Here is a 19396-nt window from a genome sequence, read left to right on the forward strand (position 1 = left end):
GTTGTAGTACAGAAGTAGTCATAGGCAGCAGTACGTAAGTGAATGAGCATGCTAAGTTCCAATAAAACTTTATTTACAAAAACAGGTGCTAACTCCTGTACCATTAGGTTTCCCAGTGGTACCATTATTAAAGGAAAGACAGCATAAATATTCAAGACAATGAATTAGTACGTATTAGTCTCCAGAAGGTGACCAATTAAGAGTTACATTTTTAAAACTATTATCATGAAATCACAGATTTAAACCTGTTTGATGGGCTTCAATACACTGCAATTCCTACTTTTTCTGAAGCACAAATTCCAGTTTCCAGTTGCTCTTCACAAATTGAACCACTTACACCTTCCAGTTAGTACCAATTGGCTGTTTGGGGGTTTTCCTGTACTGAGGTCCATCATTTTTTGGAGTTGCACCTAATACTGACATGTAAAATTGCACTTTTTTTTTTTTTTGAAGAGAATATGAAGAGAAAAATACTGGATGGATTCATAAGGCTTCATAAAACAAGTAAATGTGAGATGAACCTGGAACAATTTAAAGGACACAGTTGAAGAGGAATGAAAAAAATGTATCCCAGCAATGGAAAAGTGTAAGTTAGAAATAACATGATGATCATACAGTCTTGGTGGAGTTTTAAAATTCAGGTCTTAGAAGACAAAAAGAAGAAGCTAGAATTTTTCCTGAGGAGAACAGAAAAAATAGGGTGGAAAGCAGTGGGGAAAGAGCTGGGCAGACCTAGGGGCCAGATAACAAACCTGCCGAAAGGCCAAGCTCCTGGCATCCGTTCTGCACCAGGATAAGGGTAGGCAAGACACTATAAACACTCTCACAAAGAAGTCCCACCATCAGTCACACTTCAGATGGACAGTGTGCAAGAGCTGTGGATGCAGGAGACTCAGCTGGAGGCTAACTATAGTATGTCAGGCACAAATGGAAGAAGTAGGACCACTGGGACAATAAGGCAGATCTGACAGGTCATGGAGAGGATGCTGAGACGGGGGATTTAAAGATAAGATTTCAAATTTAAGAGAACTAGGTAGTATTAACGAAAAGAAGGAAAGCTATACGGCAGATACCTGTGTCTTGAAGAAGGCGCTTTCTAAAGATCAGCAAAATGCTGATAACATTAAGGGTGGGTGACTAAATTCACAGAAATTCATTGCACTATTCTTTCCATTTTTGAACATTAAAAATTTCCATAAAAAGTTTTTTAAAATTCTGAAAGATGTAGGTATAGATTCCTCACGGTCCCTTCTTATAATAGTTTTGGGCCTAATGAGTACTTTTCTCATAGTATAACATGTCATAAACACCCACTGGAAAACACTACATGCCTCAATGAAAAAAGTGTAATAGAGAATGAAGTATCATTAAATTATTACCTTGAATTTTCTCTATATTATCTCCTTTTGTTTCCTCTTCTTTAATAGGGGGACTTATTCTAGGTGTCCTGCTTTGCCCCTGTACCGTCTCTGCCAACAATTCTTCCTGAGAAGTTCGAGTTCGGGGAGCAACTGGAAGTGTCTGTTTCTGTGAGACTTTTACATAAAAAGCAAAAGAGACGGAAATGCAAACGCAGTAATACATCAAAGCTCAACAGTGAATATGTCATATTAAACATGACTGCCTCCGGGGTTTAGAACACGTGAGGAGTTTGAAACAGTTTATAGGTACCACCTTTTTTTTTACAATATTCTCGAGACAGATACCTGACTTAAGATACCTGTATGTATGTAAACAATATCTATATATTTTAAACCACATACTATATACTGTTTCCCCGAAAATAAGACCTAGCCGGACAACCAGCTCTAATACATCTTTTGAAGCAAAAATTAATATAAGACCCGGTCTTATTTTACTATAATATAATATAACCGGGTATATTATAGTAAAATAAAACCGGGTCTTATATTAATTTTTGCTCCGAAAGACGTATTAGAGCTGACTGTCCGGCTAGGTCTTATTTTTGGGGAAACACTGTATACAACGAAGCATGAATATATTCATTTTTAACCAAATGCAGCTGCTTCATGATACTATAACAACTTCAAATTGTAATTTCAATAACCTAGGTAAACAAGGAATTTCAATGCGCTTTCTTAAAATATTTGGGCAATTTCCAACTATTATAAAGGAGGAAATTACAAGGTCACAGTGAATAAAATTCTCTAAATTCCTCATCATTCTAAACACTCGATATTACTGATAAACCAAAAAGGGAATGTAAATAGATGAATCGTTCAAGTGCAGGCCTTTGCCTGATAATCCTTATCCTATACGCCAAAGCCTGTTTAATTTTATGTGCAAAGGTTAAGTTAGGGATAAGGAGAAGAAGGGGGACAGATGACCATCAGGATCAGAAGTTGACAGTTTAGTTTACTTCACTTTGTCACAAAGAGAGATATAATGGAAAAGCAAAACAATGCTAAAGGAACAATCATCAAATCTGCAGCAAAAATACAAAATTTTAAAGTGGGTAATCATTACAGCTTATTAAGTTTTACACACTCGCTCCGCAAAAGGGGGCAGAGTACAAACAGAATTTAATGGCAATATGGCATCCATCACATGGTTTGAATTTCAGAGTAAGCTTTCTGTATAACCAGATTATAGATGACTCATTTCCTTTGTTTTAAAAACATGTAATACTTTTATATTCTTTCATAAAATGATTTGGTACTTCCACTAGGATTAGGTCAGGAATGAGTCAATTCTCTGCCTTACAGTCAATTAACGGGTTCCACTAAAAGAAACCAACTTGTTCATATACTAAATTTTCTAACATCACTCTTAATATTTTAATTTTGTTCTTTTTCATACATCACGAATTCATATCTAATGTTGACTCTCATGCAATGAATATAAAAATCCCCTTTTACCAAAACTCCCTTTAAAGTGAAATTACAGATTTCACACACTGGAAAAAGAGTAAAAGACATTACAGTTGCTCAAAGAACTAAATTCCACTGACAGCTGGGAAAATTTCTCAAAGTAGTCCAACCTCCTTTCAAAAACCTTCTTCTCTGACCCTCACCTTGGTCTTGACACCTGGCAGCCATCTTTATTTCACCACAACTTGGGGAGCAATCACTTCTAGCTTACTCAAGTTATAGAAATCCCTTACTTAATGAAAGCATAATTCATTTAAATTACCTGTAGAATAGTTAGTTGTTTTTGTTACAGATTCTTGAGCTTCTGATATAGCCTTCAAAATCAGATTCTTGTTAGCCTGTTTAGAAGGTGGAAGTGAAGGTCTAAAAAAGAAACATGTTTTAATTGTAGATTTGAGTTCTTTATGTGCTAGCCATCTATTATGTCTTTTTACTAAGCCTTCTCTTAGATTTTAAATAGTTTAGCTGTAGTTTTTAGGAAATGCCAACTATACTAGAACATTATAACTTTTTAAAATAATGAATTTGATCAACTTTTATATCTATATTAGTTTTTAATATTCTCTGCAATTTCTCTAATTTTAAGCAATTTTTCTTTCATTAACATGTTTCTCAAAAACCAATGGAAAAGTCTTACATGCTATTAAATTTTTATTTTCATGGTATCCTTTTCAAGAAACCCAGAAGACTCCATCAAGCATTTAAAGATTAATTTACAGACAATTTCAGGTACCTCCTCTCAGGCTTTGCTGGCACTGACACACTGCTGGAGATGCTTCCTGTACGGGACCCACAGTCTTCATCTTCCTCCTCCTCCTCTCCATCATGATTGAATTTTTTTACTTTAACAACTGAACTTACCACAGGCAACTTTCTCTTCCGAAAGTTTTCTTCCTGCAATCAGAGAAATTCACTTACCTAGTCTCAAAAAAATAACAAAATTCTATCACCAAATTTTTTTTTTCCTTTTTAAGTAAAAGTCAATCATATTAAGAATTCATGGCCTCTTTCCTGGTTTCTTATAAAAATGAGTATTATCCCTAATAACCAACCTGCAGCTAAAACAAAAACTAGTGCTTTACATTCATTTACAAACAGCAGCATATAGCACTCATAAGGAAACTAATAAAGTGGAGCTACTCAGTTCTTTACTAGTAATTGCCGTGAAAAATCTAAAATTGACCTAAAGTACCCCCAAAATTATAAGGTAAAGTTAAAACTATCTCATATGTTGGCATCCCAGGAAAGTAAACAAGATGTAAAATACCTGTAGAAACCAGTCATGTAGAGGAAAATCTGAATATATTGAGTGTTACATGTTGAGTAGCACAGATTTCAGTTTAAAATAAACTTGCAATGTGTGTTTAGTTATTTCACATACTATTTAGCATGAAGAACTGCCAATTTTCAGCCTAATAAGCCAAAGTTTAAAAGTAAATACAAACCTCAATACTCATTTTTTCCGAGCTGTTCCTGAAGAAGGGGCTGTAAGTCTCTTCTAAACTGCTAAGCACTTCGGGTTCACACAAACGTCCTGCTTCATATATTCGGCTGTTCTGTACGTCAAGTTGCTTGCCAGCATGAATACTGTTTTGCTGCTGTTGAAATTGCAACCTGTTTAAATGTACCCCAGTATCTGCAGTTCGACTTGCAGGTGGTCGATAAATTTCAATAGAAGGGCGAGAAGAACCATATGTAAGTGTCACTGTAGGTTTTTTCTGAGATAAGGGATTCTCCTGAACAAAATTGAGGTCTTCATCAATGAGATCATCTGGTTCTGGCTTAATATCAATCACATCTTCAGAGGGTGCTGGCTCCCTCAGAGGTTTCACTGTTGACATTAATCGGGTTGCAGCTCCATCGTCATAAGTCTGTCTATTAAGCACACACACACGTTACAACCAACTTACAGCAATATCTTCAAATCGTCAAATATTTACTTAAATTGTAATGAAAAAGCTTGAATACTCCCTTTATGTATTCCATTAAAATCTACTTTGAAATTGCATTTTTCAAAACTTTGATTTACTACATTTGAGATAAAAAACAATCATACTTTGGTCTTAGCCATTCTTTATTTTACTAAAAATACTGCTCATGACCACCTCACTGTATCCAAAAATTTCTGAAAATGGCAATTTAAAGATATAAAAACTAATGTAAACGTCACATACATACCCACCTGCCTACAATAAGTCCACCTGGGACTCTTACCTGACATTAGTGGTTTTCTGCTCCTGTGAACTTGCAGAAACTCTGGAATCTCTTTTTTCAGGTCTAGTGCTAGAAACTGCAAGGGGTAGCACTGCAGCTTCGTGCCTTCTCTCATCTCCCCGACTGAAACTGCTCTTGTTGGAAGGCACGTTACTATCAAAAATGTTGGTATCAGAAGACTTTAGACTAGAAGGGTCTGGAAATAAAAACATATGATCCTTTCAAACGATTTTTCTTACTTTGATCCTTCCCATTCTTCATCACCAATTTTAAAGCAATACATGTTCTTCCACAACACTTTTAATGGCTGAATGTTATTCCATACATAGTAACATGATAATCTATTCAATTTACAATTACTGGACTTTTAAGTAATTTTCAATTATAAAATATTAAAACATCCTTGAGACTAAATTATTGTGTACTTCTATAATTATTTCCTTATGCTAAATTGCATACCCCCCTTCTTTAAATTCTTTGAATTACATTCAATTTAGTGCTCTTAAATTCATAAAAATGTTTCCTAAAAAGGTTCAAATGAACTACTGTTTTCAAATTTATGCTTTTCCCCCTCATAGTATGTGACTTTAGAAAGAAAACAATCATGTGCTATACCAAATTCAAAACAAAAACCCCATTTTTATGAATCTTACCAGTTGTAACGGAGCGAAGTTTATCTAATACACCATGAAGCCTAAAACAAAAAAACAAAAAAATTTAAAGCGTCCTTTAATCAAGAAAGACTTTACATCAACTGTCAGTCTAAATTTCATGACATTATAGACTGAATCTTCAGATATGTACTGACAAATGGTACTAAATGGTATTTAATGGATAGTATTAAAATTTAAGTTTCACATTTTAAAAAAAGGCTTTACATGAATATGGTAAAAGCCAATCAAAAATCCTATTTGTTCATCACTATTTTCAATATCTAGCCTCTGCAAAAATAAGGGCAAGGATCTGACCACACAGTCTTGTCTACAAAGAATGTCATTTTGTTTCATAAGGATTAAAGACTCCATGTAACTTACAGTAAAAAATAAAAATATCACAAACACGTAATATAACTTACAACTGTTTAAGCACAATTTAAATTTATCTACTTACGTGGTTTCTGAACCAACTTAATTCTGAAGTGAAAAAACTTAAAAAAATCTCAAAATAAACTATATCACTTCACTTTGACAATACAAAACTAATGCTGTAAACAAGCATCAACTACAACCTTGCTTATAACCTATTTTAGCAGTTACATACAAGATAAATTTGCTTACAATCCTTCCAAGAGGCCATGCCTCCTGAAGCACCAGGAATAATAGCTCATTAAGTTTCACCTAGAACCAAGTCACAGCCACTGTCCCCTAGGACACAATTATCGCAGGACTCCAAAGAATCAGAATAGTCTGGGGTTGGTGTCAAGGAACATTTAACTCGGAAAAGCAAAGTACCACCAAAGCAGACACCATCACTTGCATCAGTACATTTTAAAGAACTGAATTTATGGCAAGTGAGAAAGTTGAATTAACTTGATTTTAAATTCATGTTCAGTTAGTAGTCTGTTTATGTAAGAAATTTGTCTAATGTATTCCATCAAGTTATCTGAGAAAGGATCTACTAAGTCAATCTCCCATATATTAGTGGGACTCAAACCCAAAGTGATCCAAAGGTTGAACTAGAAGTCATGTCATAAAACCGTGCATGAAACAAATAGGTGGACTGAAGACTTTAAAAAAGGACTCATGATACTGGTAATTTCCTTAGTCAAAACACCATAATCTCTTTTTTTGGGTCAATTCTGGGAACAAACTGTAACAAGTGGGTGAGGTCACCCACGATGCAGCAGTTTATGGACCAAAACATTTGAGAACTGACCAACACACTCGATGTTGTTCAAAATTGTGTAATATAAAGAATTATGTGTAAATTTTAAGAAAGTTTCAGAAGAGTCGTAAAGCATACATTTACCTGCTGGGACAAAAACACTTTGAAGACAAACTTTTGGTTGAAAGGTAAGAAGTTATTAACAAGTGTCCTTCCCCTCCTCAGTGCCTCCTAGGCCCTGTCCCAGTTTCTTGCCATTCAAATTCAGCAAGCCACTCAGCTCCCTCACCTTTTGTTCCATCATCAACTTATGCTGTAATCGGTACTTCCCAGGGTGAGGGCCCTGTTGAATTTCCACTCGAGTCTCAGCCACATTATTACCCTTATCCAGCCCTTAGTTTACCTCAAACCTGGTACCAACACCTGGCCTGCCTTCGTAAACTGAATCTTATGCTGTTAGTATTCTAACTAAACAAGTATGTGGTTTGAAAAAGTTGATAATTATAATATTAATTTATATTTGAACACAGTTACCTATTTTAAAGTTCCAAACATTTAAAAAATTATTTGAAATTTTTTCAAAAAACCTTGGCCCCCTAAGAGTTAATTCATTGGAGAAAGCAATTTGGGAAGTCAACCCAGTCCAAAAAACATCTGCAACTGATTTTGGTTAGAGGAAAGGAATGGTAAAATGTAGAAGTTTACAAAAGAAACATAGTAACTACAGTTAACAAATACTAAGGACTTGCTATGGGCCAGGCACAGCTGTAAACACATTACATGTATTAGCTCATTTAATCCTCACAACGCCCTATGAAGGTGACTTACTATTCCCATTTTACAAATGATGAAACCAAGGCAAGAGGCAGATTCAGGATTCCACCTTGGCAATCTGGCTCCAGGGGCTGTGCTGTCTTCGCTCACAACCTGCCTCTCTACACTGAAACTTACTCTGTCAATAACCTCTTTTCAGACAATAGCTACTCTGACTTGTGCCAAGCTTTGGTCTAAGGGATAAATATTCAGAAACATACCATACGGTGAATCGAATTGTGTTGTTCCCTAGAAACAGGGACAGGTCCTCTGTCATTTGGTCCTGACTTTTCTTGTTGGCCACCATCACCATAATGTAATCAGGAAGTTCTTCATCTATTTAAAAGGAAAAGTATATAAAAACTTTTTTATGTTTTCCTCAATATTTTCTTCTATTTGAAGCTGATGTGCTTGAAAATATCAATGTAGATCTAAGAATATCTCAGCTCTACTATAACAGAATTACATTGGACAAGAAAATACAGTTTTCCCTGTTGATTCTATACGTATTTCAATCACTAGGATAGGAACTGAGTAAGGGATACTTACAAAACTAGGTACTCTGAATTAATAGTACCATACTTGAGAGTGTACTCTTTTCCTTGTCTTTTTAATAATGCTCATTAATTTCAGAGAAGCTTCCAGAAAGCATATAGACATTCCTCAAGAATAACTGAGTTTCATTTAGTGTTTGTTTCAAAATGATACTCATTTCTCAAAACAACACCTTTATCCTCTGCAAAGCCAGATTTCAATTACTCCGGATAACAAACCTGCAGCAACATCAAATAAACTAAAACCACCTAAAAACCCTACATCATTTAAAGATTTCAATCTTAAAATTAAATAATTTCAACTCATTGTTTTATCCTAATACCCTCCTACATGGTGATCATGAGGGTGAGGACTAAGAACAAAATCAACAATACCAAAAATGATCAAAGAAAAGAAGGAAGCAAAAGCCATTTATCAGGAACTCTAATTCCTACACAGACATACACAAATTCCTTTAATACCTCAAATACTCATATTTCTACGTAGGAAGAAAGGTTCATTTCAGAACTATCAGACATTTGTTTCAAGGAGAAATATTAAAAATCCAGTTCAAGAAAACAACAAATATATTGAGAAAGCCCAATCTACAAACGGAGAGAAATCAGAGTATCTGATGGAAGCATACAATATGAGAGGAGATACAAGTAAGGAAAAGCAGCCAGTCATTTATTATTTTTGTAGAGTATCAAAAGGTTCCACTGCTTTCAGGAGATTTTAGTAAATAACCCTGGTATTTTATTTATGCAAAGTGTACCTACTAGGGGCTACCAGCGGTAACCCAGGAAAGGTCAACAAACAAAAAAGTTGGGGTGCTTTGGAAGTCGTGTTTTTCTCCCTCATAATGTCAGTAATAGAAATGAATAGACTGTGCTGTCAATATATGTTCGTTTTGAATTTTCTGAAATTTTATATAAATGAGATCAGTGGTTGCCTGGGTACAGGGTGGGGATGGGAAAAAAAGGCAGAGGGAGGGAAAGCTAATGAACATTCATACTGGACTTCAAGCTTGTAACCAGGTTTTTTTGTTTTTTAAGATTTTATTGGGGAGGGGAATAGGACTTTATTGGGGAACAGTGTGTATTTTTCCAGGATTTTTTCCAAGTTGTTGTCCTTTCAATCTTAGTTGTGGAGGGTGCCATTCAGCTTCAAGTTGGTTGTCCTTTCAGTCTTAGTTGTGGAGGGCGCAGCTCAGCTCCAGGTCCAGTTGCCGTTGCTAGCTGTAGGGGGCGCAGCCTACCATCCCTTGCAGGAAATCGAACTGGCAACCTTGTGGTTGAGGACATGCTCCAACCAACTGAGCCATCCGGGAGCTCAGTGGCAACTCAGCTCAAGGTGCCCTGTTCTATCATTAGTTGCAGGGGGCGCTGCCCACCATCTCTTGCGGGAAATTGATCCTGACAACCTTGTGGTTGAGAGCCTACTGGCCCATGTGGGAATCGAACCAGTAGCCTTCGGAGTTAGGAGCACAGAGCTCCAACTGCCTGAGCCACTGGGCTGGCCCCATAACCAGGTGTTTAACAGGCTCAAAATTCTTCGTTTGAGACTTTTGACAAATGACAGGAATCACCAATAAGACTGAATTTAGACTCAACATGTGTTTGTGCATTCATTTGCTAGAATTAAGAAAATTCTCACTGTACGTTTTCTGTGGATTTCTTTTTGACTCCAAACAAGTTCCTTTCACCTAGCTAACATCCATTAAGTGTTGAATGGATAAAAGAATAAATCGACCCTGGTTCAGCTTCCTCATCTACAACCTCTGAACCTCAATTTTCTTATCTGTTAAAGTCTTACAACAATCCTGACAGCAAATAATTTATGAAATGTGCCCAACAAGTGGTAAATTTGCAATTCTCCAATTGTTTGGTCTCAGGCCCCCTTTACACTCTTAAAAATCAATGACCTCCAAAGAGGTTTCATTTACGTAAGTGTATCTACTGATATTTACCATACTAAAATTAAAACTGAGAATTTTAAAAAGCATGTATTTATTCATTTGAAATGATTCACATATCAAATGTTAACAAACCCATTTATATTAACAAATATTTACGAAAAATAATCTACCAAAAAATAGTGGAAAAATATTTTTTACATCTCTTTAGTATCTGATTTAAAATGAGATGCTGGGGGCGGACGGATGGCTCAGGTGATTAGAGTGCAAGCTCTGAGCAACAGGGTTGCCGGTTTGATTCCCACATGGGCCAGTGAGCTGCACCCTCCACAACTACATTGAAGACAACGAGATGCCACTGAGCTGCTGCTGAGCTCCCAGGCGGCCGGATGGCTCAGTTGCTTAGAGTGTGTGCTCTCAACCACAAAGTTGCTGGTTCAACTCCCGCAAGGGATGGTGGGCTGCGTCCCCCCCCCCTCAACTAGATTGAAAATGGCAACTGGACTCGGAACTGAGCTGCGCCCTCCACAACTAAGATTGAAAGGACAACAACTTGACTTGGAGCTGATGTGTCCTGGGAAAAAACACACTGTTCCCCAATAAAGTCCCGGAAATACACACACTGCTTCCCAATAAAGTCCTAAAAAAAAAAAGTGTTTTTTAAAAACATAATAAAATGAGATGCTGGATTCTAATTTCTGCTTCTGCATTTAGCTTGTTGTGGTATGCTGTTCTAATTGAAGAATGTGAAGAAAATCTGGTCTTACACAGATAGGTAGTCGGAAAACAAGTATTTTAATGGCTTTTGCAGATAACGTGGATGGTCTTTTGTGATACTACACCAAAACTCAACAAGTGGTAGTTCCTTTAATAAATATGGAAACTAATACTATGTTCCTTTTCGTACTCTGTTACGTGAAAATCCATTGATCCATCCTGGAATTTTAATGGATCTTTTACCCCTGTGTAATTTTGTAACAGCATTGGTCATTTGAAAAACTACTGGTTCCCTGAACTATACAAACCACTGACATGTTGATGTGTTTCATTATACAATATAAAAGAATCATTTGTTAATACCAACACTGATTTTACCAGAAATTCTTTGACGTACGAACAAGCTATCAAGTTCATGGAGGCAGACACAAATTTTCCAAAACTCTAATTTTTATTTGAAACCTCAACTTTTGTCATTGGCAGCAAAGTGTATCAGTGCTTTTCGTCTGCTCACTCTCAAGAAAATGCCAAATACCCAAGTGTATATAACTAGCTTGTCAGTCCTTCTTAGAAGTCAAAAATGATATTCCATGAAAAAGGTAGCCAGTTCAGTTCTCAACGCAGTGACAGAAATCCTTTTCCTTAAGACAACCAATCATGCTTTAGCATACGGCAGAATCATTATGAGTACTTCCTATTTCCTCACACTGCATATTAGAAAGATGCATTCAAAGGCCAGGATTAAAAAATACATTTTTACTGCTTTGTCAATTACATTCTTAGATGAAACTGGCTTTTTTTTAATTGCAAGTGGAGAGGTGAAGAATATGATTTCTCAGCGAGTTTGGTGTGATATCTTCATTTCCTGATTCAGGCTCAAGTACTGGCAGTTTCAACTACCATTGCTTTTGTACAATCCAAGTGTCAGCGCAGTGACAATGGCAAGTACGCTGTCATGTTAATATGAAAATAGTTTTGACTTCAGAGACTCTTGGGGTCTCCCACACCTTGAGAACCACTATCAGTAAGTGATAGCTATTGTTTTTATATGAGGCATCAGCTTTGGAGCCAAACAAACCCAGGTCTCAAGCTTGGTCAAAAAAACACTCAAAGCCTCAGTTTTCTTGCTTGTACAACTAGGGATATTACTACTTACCTTCCAGTGTTCTCCTGAGGATTATCATGACCTAATGCATATACAATGGTTAAGCACAGTGCCTGGCCCAGAGTAAACACGCAAATTATAACCATAAAATAATATAGAGAAAGAGGACACATTACTGTCGGGAGATAAAGAGAGAAAGGAACAGGAAAAAACACAGGTCTGAAAATAAAACTCACTGAACCATGACAGAGGCAAATACCAGAAAGCATCAAACAATCATGTGCAAAATAATTCTGCATAATGAAGATCAGGAGGAAATGAAAATAGGAAAAACAATAAAAATATGACGGAACTTCAACAGAGAAAAACAAGCATTTTCAATACAACATGTTAGAAGGGAGTTTGGAGAAAAAAAAAGTCGCATACAGAGCTTTCAACTGAAAGATGGTAAGGAAATGAAGCATCCAGGGAGTATCACATTTGAAAGTAGAAAAGGGTCTCTCCAAAATCAAAAGTAAGATGGGAAAAATGCACTCACTAAAATTTAATTAGCTGCAAACTCTAAATTCTACTGGGCAAAACCACAAAACTACTTACCAACATAAGCTCCTAATTCTTGCAATTTCCCCTTAATGGCACTCTGAGGGGGAGGGAAAAAAACATGCGTGTGAGAAAGGTAGACCTTGGAAAACAAACCGACTCAGAAGCGCAGAGACAACTTTGCGGGTGCGCGCACCTCCTACCCCGCGCGGCGCCCGGGTGGGGGCGGGGATGCGCTATGGCCCCCTCCCCTACGGCGCCCCCCTCGAACAGCGACCCGAAAACGGATCACTGCGCAGCCGTGGGAGGCTCTCCCGGGCCCCCTACGTACGCCTCCTTCCGTTTCCCGGCGGCTACTTCTTCAGCCGCGGCCCCATTTACCCACCGCGCTCTCTGAAGCCCCGTCTGCGCCCAGGCCCGAAGAGAGTCGGCCGAGAAGGCGCCACTCCCGGGCCCCGCGGTGGGTCAGGAGCGCTGGGCGGCGACCAGGCCGCGGCGTCCAGGCCGGGCCCACCATCCCCGTTACTCCTGACAACCGCGCGCCCGCCGAGGCCCGGCTTCCCGCCCCCGCCCGACACGGGCCTCACCCGGATCTTGCGGCTTATCTCGGTGCCGATTTCCATGGCTCCGTGGCGAGCGGTGAGTTCAGCACTACACGTCGCTTCGCTTACCCGGAGCCCGGAGCCGGCTCACAGCTCGCAGCCCCGCGACAGCCACAACCACCGCCGCTCCTGGCTGCTCGCTCTGCGTGACCCGCCCCCACCGTCCCGGCGCGCCGGAGCGAGCCGAGTGCGCCTGCGCCTGCGCTTGCGCGCACCTGGGCTGGTGGCGCCTGCGTTGCGGCGCCCTCTGCCGGCGGCAGGGAGAGCAGGGGCGCTTGGCCTTGACTTCGCTTTTCCTCTGTGGGCACCTGCAGAGCTGTTCATTCTTTCCTTTCCTCTCCCCCACTTGCTGATTTTATCCCCTTTGGAAAATACAGATGAATTAAATGTTCAGCGGTAAGATCCCTGGATTTGGTGTGGGATCCGAATTCGAATCCAGCCTTCTCTTACTGTTAGTATGAACCTGGTCTAGATGTTAAAACTCGAGACCTGTTTTTCTACCTGTAAAATAGAGATTGCCTCCTAGCGGTTGCATTATAATTACACTTGGAGGGAAAATGGAATATCCTGTGCAACAGAACCAATGCATGACAGGTATACATTGTCTTTTGTTTAACTCCACAACTACCCTGGTGTAGTTCTGCCTTTCTTTTCCCATGCCCATCGGTGGCCTTTCCCCAAAACGTAGTCCTCATTCTTCTTTCTCTCTGAACCCCCTTCTTTGTAGAACTCTTTTATTCTCAGGATATCAACTTTTACCTCTGTGCAAAACCGAATTGTCCATCAGCCCTGATTTCTTACCTAAACCCACTCCCAAATCCAGATAACTCCACGCATTTGTATTTTCTCCAAATTCAGCACGTCATCTTCCCCTTACCCACTCAGATTGGATTCTACTCCTGACGTCCCTATTTCTACCAATAGCAGCTTACTTCTCCCTCTTCCTGATCACAAAACCGTGGCATCAGAGTAAGCACGGAGAGGCCTCCTTTCTCTCCCATATGCACTAATTTCTGAAGTGGTCTTAGTTATCCATTGCTGCATAGCAAATGACCACACACTTAGCAGCTTAAAACACACGTGTTTATCATCCTGTGGTTTCCATGGGTCTAGAATCTGAGCACAGCTTAGCTCAGTCCTATGCTCAGGGTGTCACAAGGCTGCGGTTGAAGTGTCTGGCCGACTGTGTTCTCACCTGGAGGCTTAACAGGAAGAAGCCACTCTCAAACTCATTTAGGTTGTTAGCAGAATTAATTTCCTTGCAGCTTTATGAGTGAGGGCCCCAGTGTTTCTCTCAGGTGTTAGCTGTTGTCCACAGTCCTTGCCATGGCCTCCTCCAACATGGCTGCTTACTTAAGCCCCCCAAGACAGTCTCTCAGCTCAGAAAAGACCCATTCCCTCTTTTAAGGGCTTTCACTTGGTTAAGTCAGGGTCTGATCCCACTCCTCCCATCAGTTGATTTAGGGCTTTGATTATATCTGCAAAAATCCCTCATCTTTTTCGTATTCACTGGCTACAAACAAGTCACAGGTGCTGCCCACACTCGAGGGCATTATACAGGGTGTGGACAGCAGGGGCAGGAATCATGAGACCACCTAGGGTCTGTCTGCCACGTGGCCCTTCATCTCATGTCTGTTTTTTTCTCTGAATTCCTACAGCATCTATGTGGGAGCTACTAGTATGACACAATATACTCTGTAATGTTTATTTTATGTGTGTGTGTGTGTGTGTGTGTGTGTGTGTCGTCTCTAGCAAAACTATAAACTTGTAGGTCTGTATTTCTCCAACGTGTCTTTCAAGACAGGAGACACGTAATAAGCACTTATTAAATATTTGTAGGATAAAGTAAATTAATGACTAAATTGCAAAAGCATTCCTTATGGATAAATTCAGTGATCATGTACTCATTCAACATTGATGAGAGGCAGCAGAGCAGAGTCAATGAGAACAAGGACGCTGGAGCCAGACTGTCTAGGTTTGGATCCCAGCTCTGCTACTCCCTCTGAAACCTTAGGCAAGTTGTTTATCCTTTTTGTGCCTCAGTTTCCTTCTCTGTGACATAAGTATGATACCAGTTTCTCCTTCATTGGGTTATAATGAGGATGAAATAAGTTAGTATTTGAGAAGCATTTTGAACTGTGCCTGCTGGCTTATAGCAGTACTATGTTTGTTGATTAAAAATTAAATGCCTATCCTGAGCCAGATACTGTGCTAGGAGTGAGAGCACAAAGATGAGTAAGACTGGGTCCCCTACATTCATGACACAATCCAAAAGATAGGTACATGGTCTCTTATTTGTTTACCCACCATTTCAGAACTGAGAATGAAAACATGTTTTGCCATTCCTGAGTACAAAATACTTAGTCAATATTTAGGTAATATTGAAAGAACATGTTATAAAGAATAGAGATTGTTTTCGTTAAAATGTATTCAGAATAGGGAAACTTGTATTAAAATGTATTCAAGAAAAAGTTAACTTTCAGGATAATCCGTTTTAAACTATGGAAGACAAGACCTGCAGACTGCTTAAGAACGCGCATATTTAGTATACAGTGTCTGGATCACAGAGGGGGCAAGCCCATTAAACCCATGCTGCCCCGTGAGCTGACACTGTTCCTGGTGCTTCGCTGTAAGATGCAGCTTCATAAACTATATGTCATCCAGAGGGAGATGATCATGAGAGTGCCCTGACAGAAACCAGTTAAAGGGTATCCAGTCTGAAAAACACGAGGCTGGACCTTGAGAATTCTTTTCTAGCATGGAGGGTCTCTCCCGTTCAGGAGGACTGACGTATTTTGCTCTAGGGGATAGAAATGAGGTCTAGATTTCAACGAACCACCCGCAGTGCTGGCTAAAAGGACTCTGGGCTGTCTTTCAAAGAGAGAAGATGACTGAAAGCATAAGTTGAAGTCATAGAGTACTAACCCCCACTCCATGGAGCCGTGAATCCTCTTAACACTGGCCCCCCAGTATTTCCAGCCTCCTCTCCAGGCAGCATTCCAGCGGGATATTGCACATTCTTCGGAAGTGGCAGAGGTGGGGGTGTGGGGGCGGTTTCTCCAGCCTGGACTACTTTCCTCTCATTTTTTTGAATGCTTAGTGAACTTTTATTTGTCGTTCTAGACTCCAGGACTTACCACTCCACTTAGAATATATACCTATTGGTATATTCATTCATCTCCTATACTAGAATTACCCGTTTCTTACAAAGTGAGTCTTTGAGGACAGGGCCATGCATCTTACTTACCTTTCTCTTTGCAGATTCTGGCTTCCAATAGATCCAGTAAATGTGGGGTCAATGGACAAGTTTTTACAATAGTGAATATCTCACAGCATGTCTGCCCTTGGATTAAAAGCCCTCAGTGTTGGGAATTATAGTCACAGTAGTTAACTTTCGCTACTGAGGCTGATATTTTTATCCATTTTCATGTCTAGCTGAGCAAATATATTGCCAACACTATCATTTCTCTGATATCCAGGGAAATCTATCCTCTAAATTCACACTCTTTTCTGTGGCTGAAAAAGTGCGGCACCTGAGGTGGAATTGAGTGTGGTAGATGGAGCACACAGTGAGGATTCAGAGACCTAAGGATATTTCAGATTTTTAGCTTTCACCCCCACTTCCCTCCCCCCACAATCAGGCATCATTATCTCTCTGAGGTGGGGCAGACATTCAAGTAAGATTCTTGCACTGGATGGTAATTTACATAGTGAGGGATGGTAAGTCCTCACCAAGCTGTGAAAGCAGATTACTTGCTTAACTCCTAAGAAAGTACTAATCAATGTTCCACCCAAACCACATTTCCTTCCCTTTTCACTGAACATCTTTTTAGTACAGGATTTTCTTTATTAAATTTAAATTTATTTTAATAAGAATTACCTTCACATGAAAAGTATTTATAATATGCTATTTTCTGAGTGACGAGGATGTACAGATGCAATTATGTAATTGCTTATTTATTTCCAGAAGAACTCTAGATGGATACATAGAATTATGGTGACAGTGGTTAGTTACCCCCGGGAGGAGAGTTAAGTGTGGAGCAGCTTTTCCCTTATACTCTTTTGCATCTTTTAGGGTAGAACCGTATAAATCACTTCCTTCCATACAAACATAATCAATAATAATTTCTAAATTTATGATAATATGTAATAATAAATATTAATAATTTCTAAAATTATGAAGGGGTTGTTCAAGAGGCATCTCATGGGTCTGTTACTGTCAAATTAACATGGTTGAGGGAAAACAGCTTAAGTACTTGGTCAGTAAATGATACTTGTGGACTATGCAGGAGGAAGTTCTACTCAGTTGTCTAACATCGCTTGGGCTTTATGATCATTTTCTATTTTTAAAATTCTTTTATTTTCTTCCCGATTCAATTAACACGGTTTTATTTAGTGCCTACTCTCTGCCCAGTAGTGTCCTAGGAATTCTGGGAGATAAAAAAGAAGCCTTCATGAAGCAGTGTTAAAGTTCTTGCCAAATGGGGAGATCACAGTGGAAAGAGAGTTGTCTTGGAAGCAAAGCCTTGAATTGAGGATTGGAGAGAAACAGAAGGCTTAGACAAATGGAAGGGGGTGGGGGCCGCAGGTGCTCTGGCCAGGAGAAACAGCTTGATGCAGGCATTCAGGAGAAGAAAGAAATAAGATGATGGGAGAGGCTGAGGCCAGTTTAGAAAGGTCCTAAAGGTCAGGCAGAAAAGCTTAGCCTCGGGGGTCCATTGGGAGTGATAAACCCAAGGAAGATTTAAGCCTGGTATTAGCATGGAAGGAAGAGAGAGAACTGAGAAACTGGAAGCAAGACCACCCTTGTTGCAATAATCCGGATGTAAAATGAGGAGGGTTTGGATTAGAATGGGTGGGGGCATTGAGGAACAGAGGAAAGAGAGAATTCCTGAGACATTTCAAAGGAGGAAATACCACGTCCTGATGATAGGCTGGATGAGAAAGGGAGAAAAATCACACATAATTTCAATTTTTCTATCTTAGGAAACCAGAAAAGTGACTCATTTGCATGTCTCCTCACACAAACTGATCCCCCTCAGAATGTCCAGTTGAAATATCAACTACAAACAGAATCAATATATATTTTTTCCATTAGCAACACATGTAATCTTACTTCCTTTGAGCTGGGTGATCCAACCTGAACCTTGCCCAGGTTTTGCTCTTGGTAGCATTCTATGATAGCTCTCACCACTCAGGCCTTTTTTGTGCTGTGTATGTGTGTTTACCACCCACTAGACCAGAGTCTTCTGTGTGCAGGGATTATGACTTACGCATAGTCAGTACTCAGTAAGTGTCTGGTAATTGTTGAAAAAGAAAATGAGATTTAAAAGAGAAGTAATATAAAGCTTTCCAGAAACAACAGTATTTTTAAAAAATCATTTAAATTAAAATTTACATAATCAAAGTTTCTCTGCTGCAAACACTCAAACCACATGCCAAATAAAGATCAAATGCCCTGTTATGATGGCGTTAGGGTCACACAGTTTTATTCTTTGCCTTAAGTGTTGCAATACAGTAATAATGCAGTGTAATAATACTGTCTAGTATTAATCATTGCTAGTGCGGCCTAGAATTAAGTGAAACACTTCACACATTTTTAATACAAGTTACTGGATGGTGATTATCATTATTCCCATTTTATAGAGGTGGAAGCAGCCACAAAGAGGTTAGGACATTCGCACAAGGTCACCCAGCCAGTAGGTGTTGGCGTTGAGATTTGAACCCGGACAACTTGACCCAGAAGTCCCCATCTTTAATAGCCGTAACTTTGCATTGCGTATGCATACAGCTTTTTCTTGGAGACTGACACGGTATTTGAATCCTTTCTAGAAAAAGGGGACTTTCCCATCCAGTACTAATCAGTGGTTTTCCTCTTTCATGGGGTAGAACCTTAGACGTGGTAAGCATGGGAGGAAGCAATAGAATGTTTGAATCATTTTCAGAAATGCACAAGAGGAAAAACTCCAGCAATAGCAGTTCACAGACCACTTAACACAGGATTCAAAAACTCTTCACCTGGAACCGAACTAACATCCCTCTCCCCTTATTTTTATTAAAAGCCTTGCTTTATTTGGAAACTCTTAAAATAAGTGGTCATATGATTAAAAAAAGAAGAGGCGCGCCCCCTCCCCGGCGGCCGGGCGCAGCTGTCCGCGCCTCCCCCGCGCCCTGCCGCGCGCATTCCAACTCTCTGAGGTCACGGGCCGCCGCCGCCTCCCCGGATCCGTCCGCCCGGCCC

General features: G+C 39.4%; 1 protein-coding gene across 5 annotated transcripts in view; it reads right to left on the reverse strand.

The window, feature by feature from the left end:
• The window catches only part of ZC3H14 (zinc finger CCCH-type containing 14), a 38199-nt gene extending 24881 nt beyond the window's left edge, over positions 1–13318 (reverse strand). For 3 of the 5 annotated variants that reach the window (XM_033109208.1, XM_033109207.1, XM_033109206.1), the window contains exons 1-9: positions 13141–13176; positions 12611–12653; positions 7964–8078; positions 5759–5799; positions 5106–5301; positions 4337–4766; positions 3625–3785; positions 3154–3254; positions 1380–1535 (exon numbers count right to left, since the gene is read on the reverse strand). In XM_033109208.1, coding sequence (XP_032965099.1) covers positions 1380–1535; positions 3154–3254; positions 3625–3785; positions 4337–4766; positions 5106–5301; positions 5759–5799; positions 7964–8078; positions 12611–12653; positions 13141–13176 — 1279 coding nt within the window. Of the gene's footprint in view, positions 1–1379; positions 1536–3153; positions 3255–3624; positions 3786–4336; positions 4767–5105; positions 5302–5758; positions 5800–7963; positions 8079–12610; positions 12654–13140 lie in introns of all 5 variants that reach the window. The other 2 variants (XM_033109205.1, XM_033109209.1) reach the window with 2 other exon arrangements.
• Between the last annotated feature and the right edge of the window lie 6078 nt (positions 13319–19396).

This window comes from Rhinolophus ferrumequinum, chromosome 6 (genome assembly GCF_004115265.2).
Source record: "Rhinolophus ferrumequinum isolate MPI-CBG mRhiFer1 chromosome 6, mRhiFer1_v1.p, whole genome shotgun sequence".
Lineage (NCBI taxonomy): Eukaryota > Metazoa > Chordata > Mammalia > Chiroptera > Rhinolophidae > Rhinolophus > Rhinolophus ferrumequinum.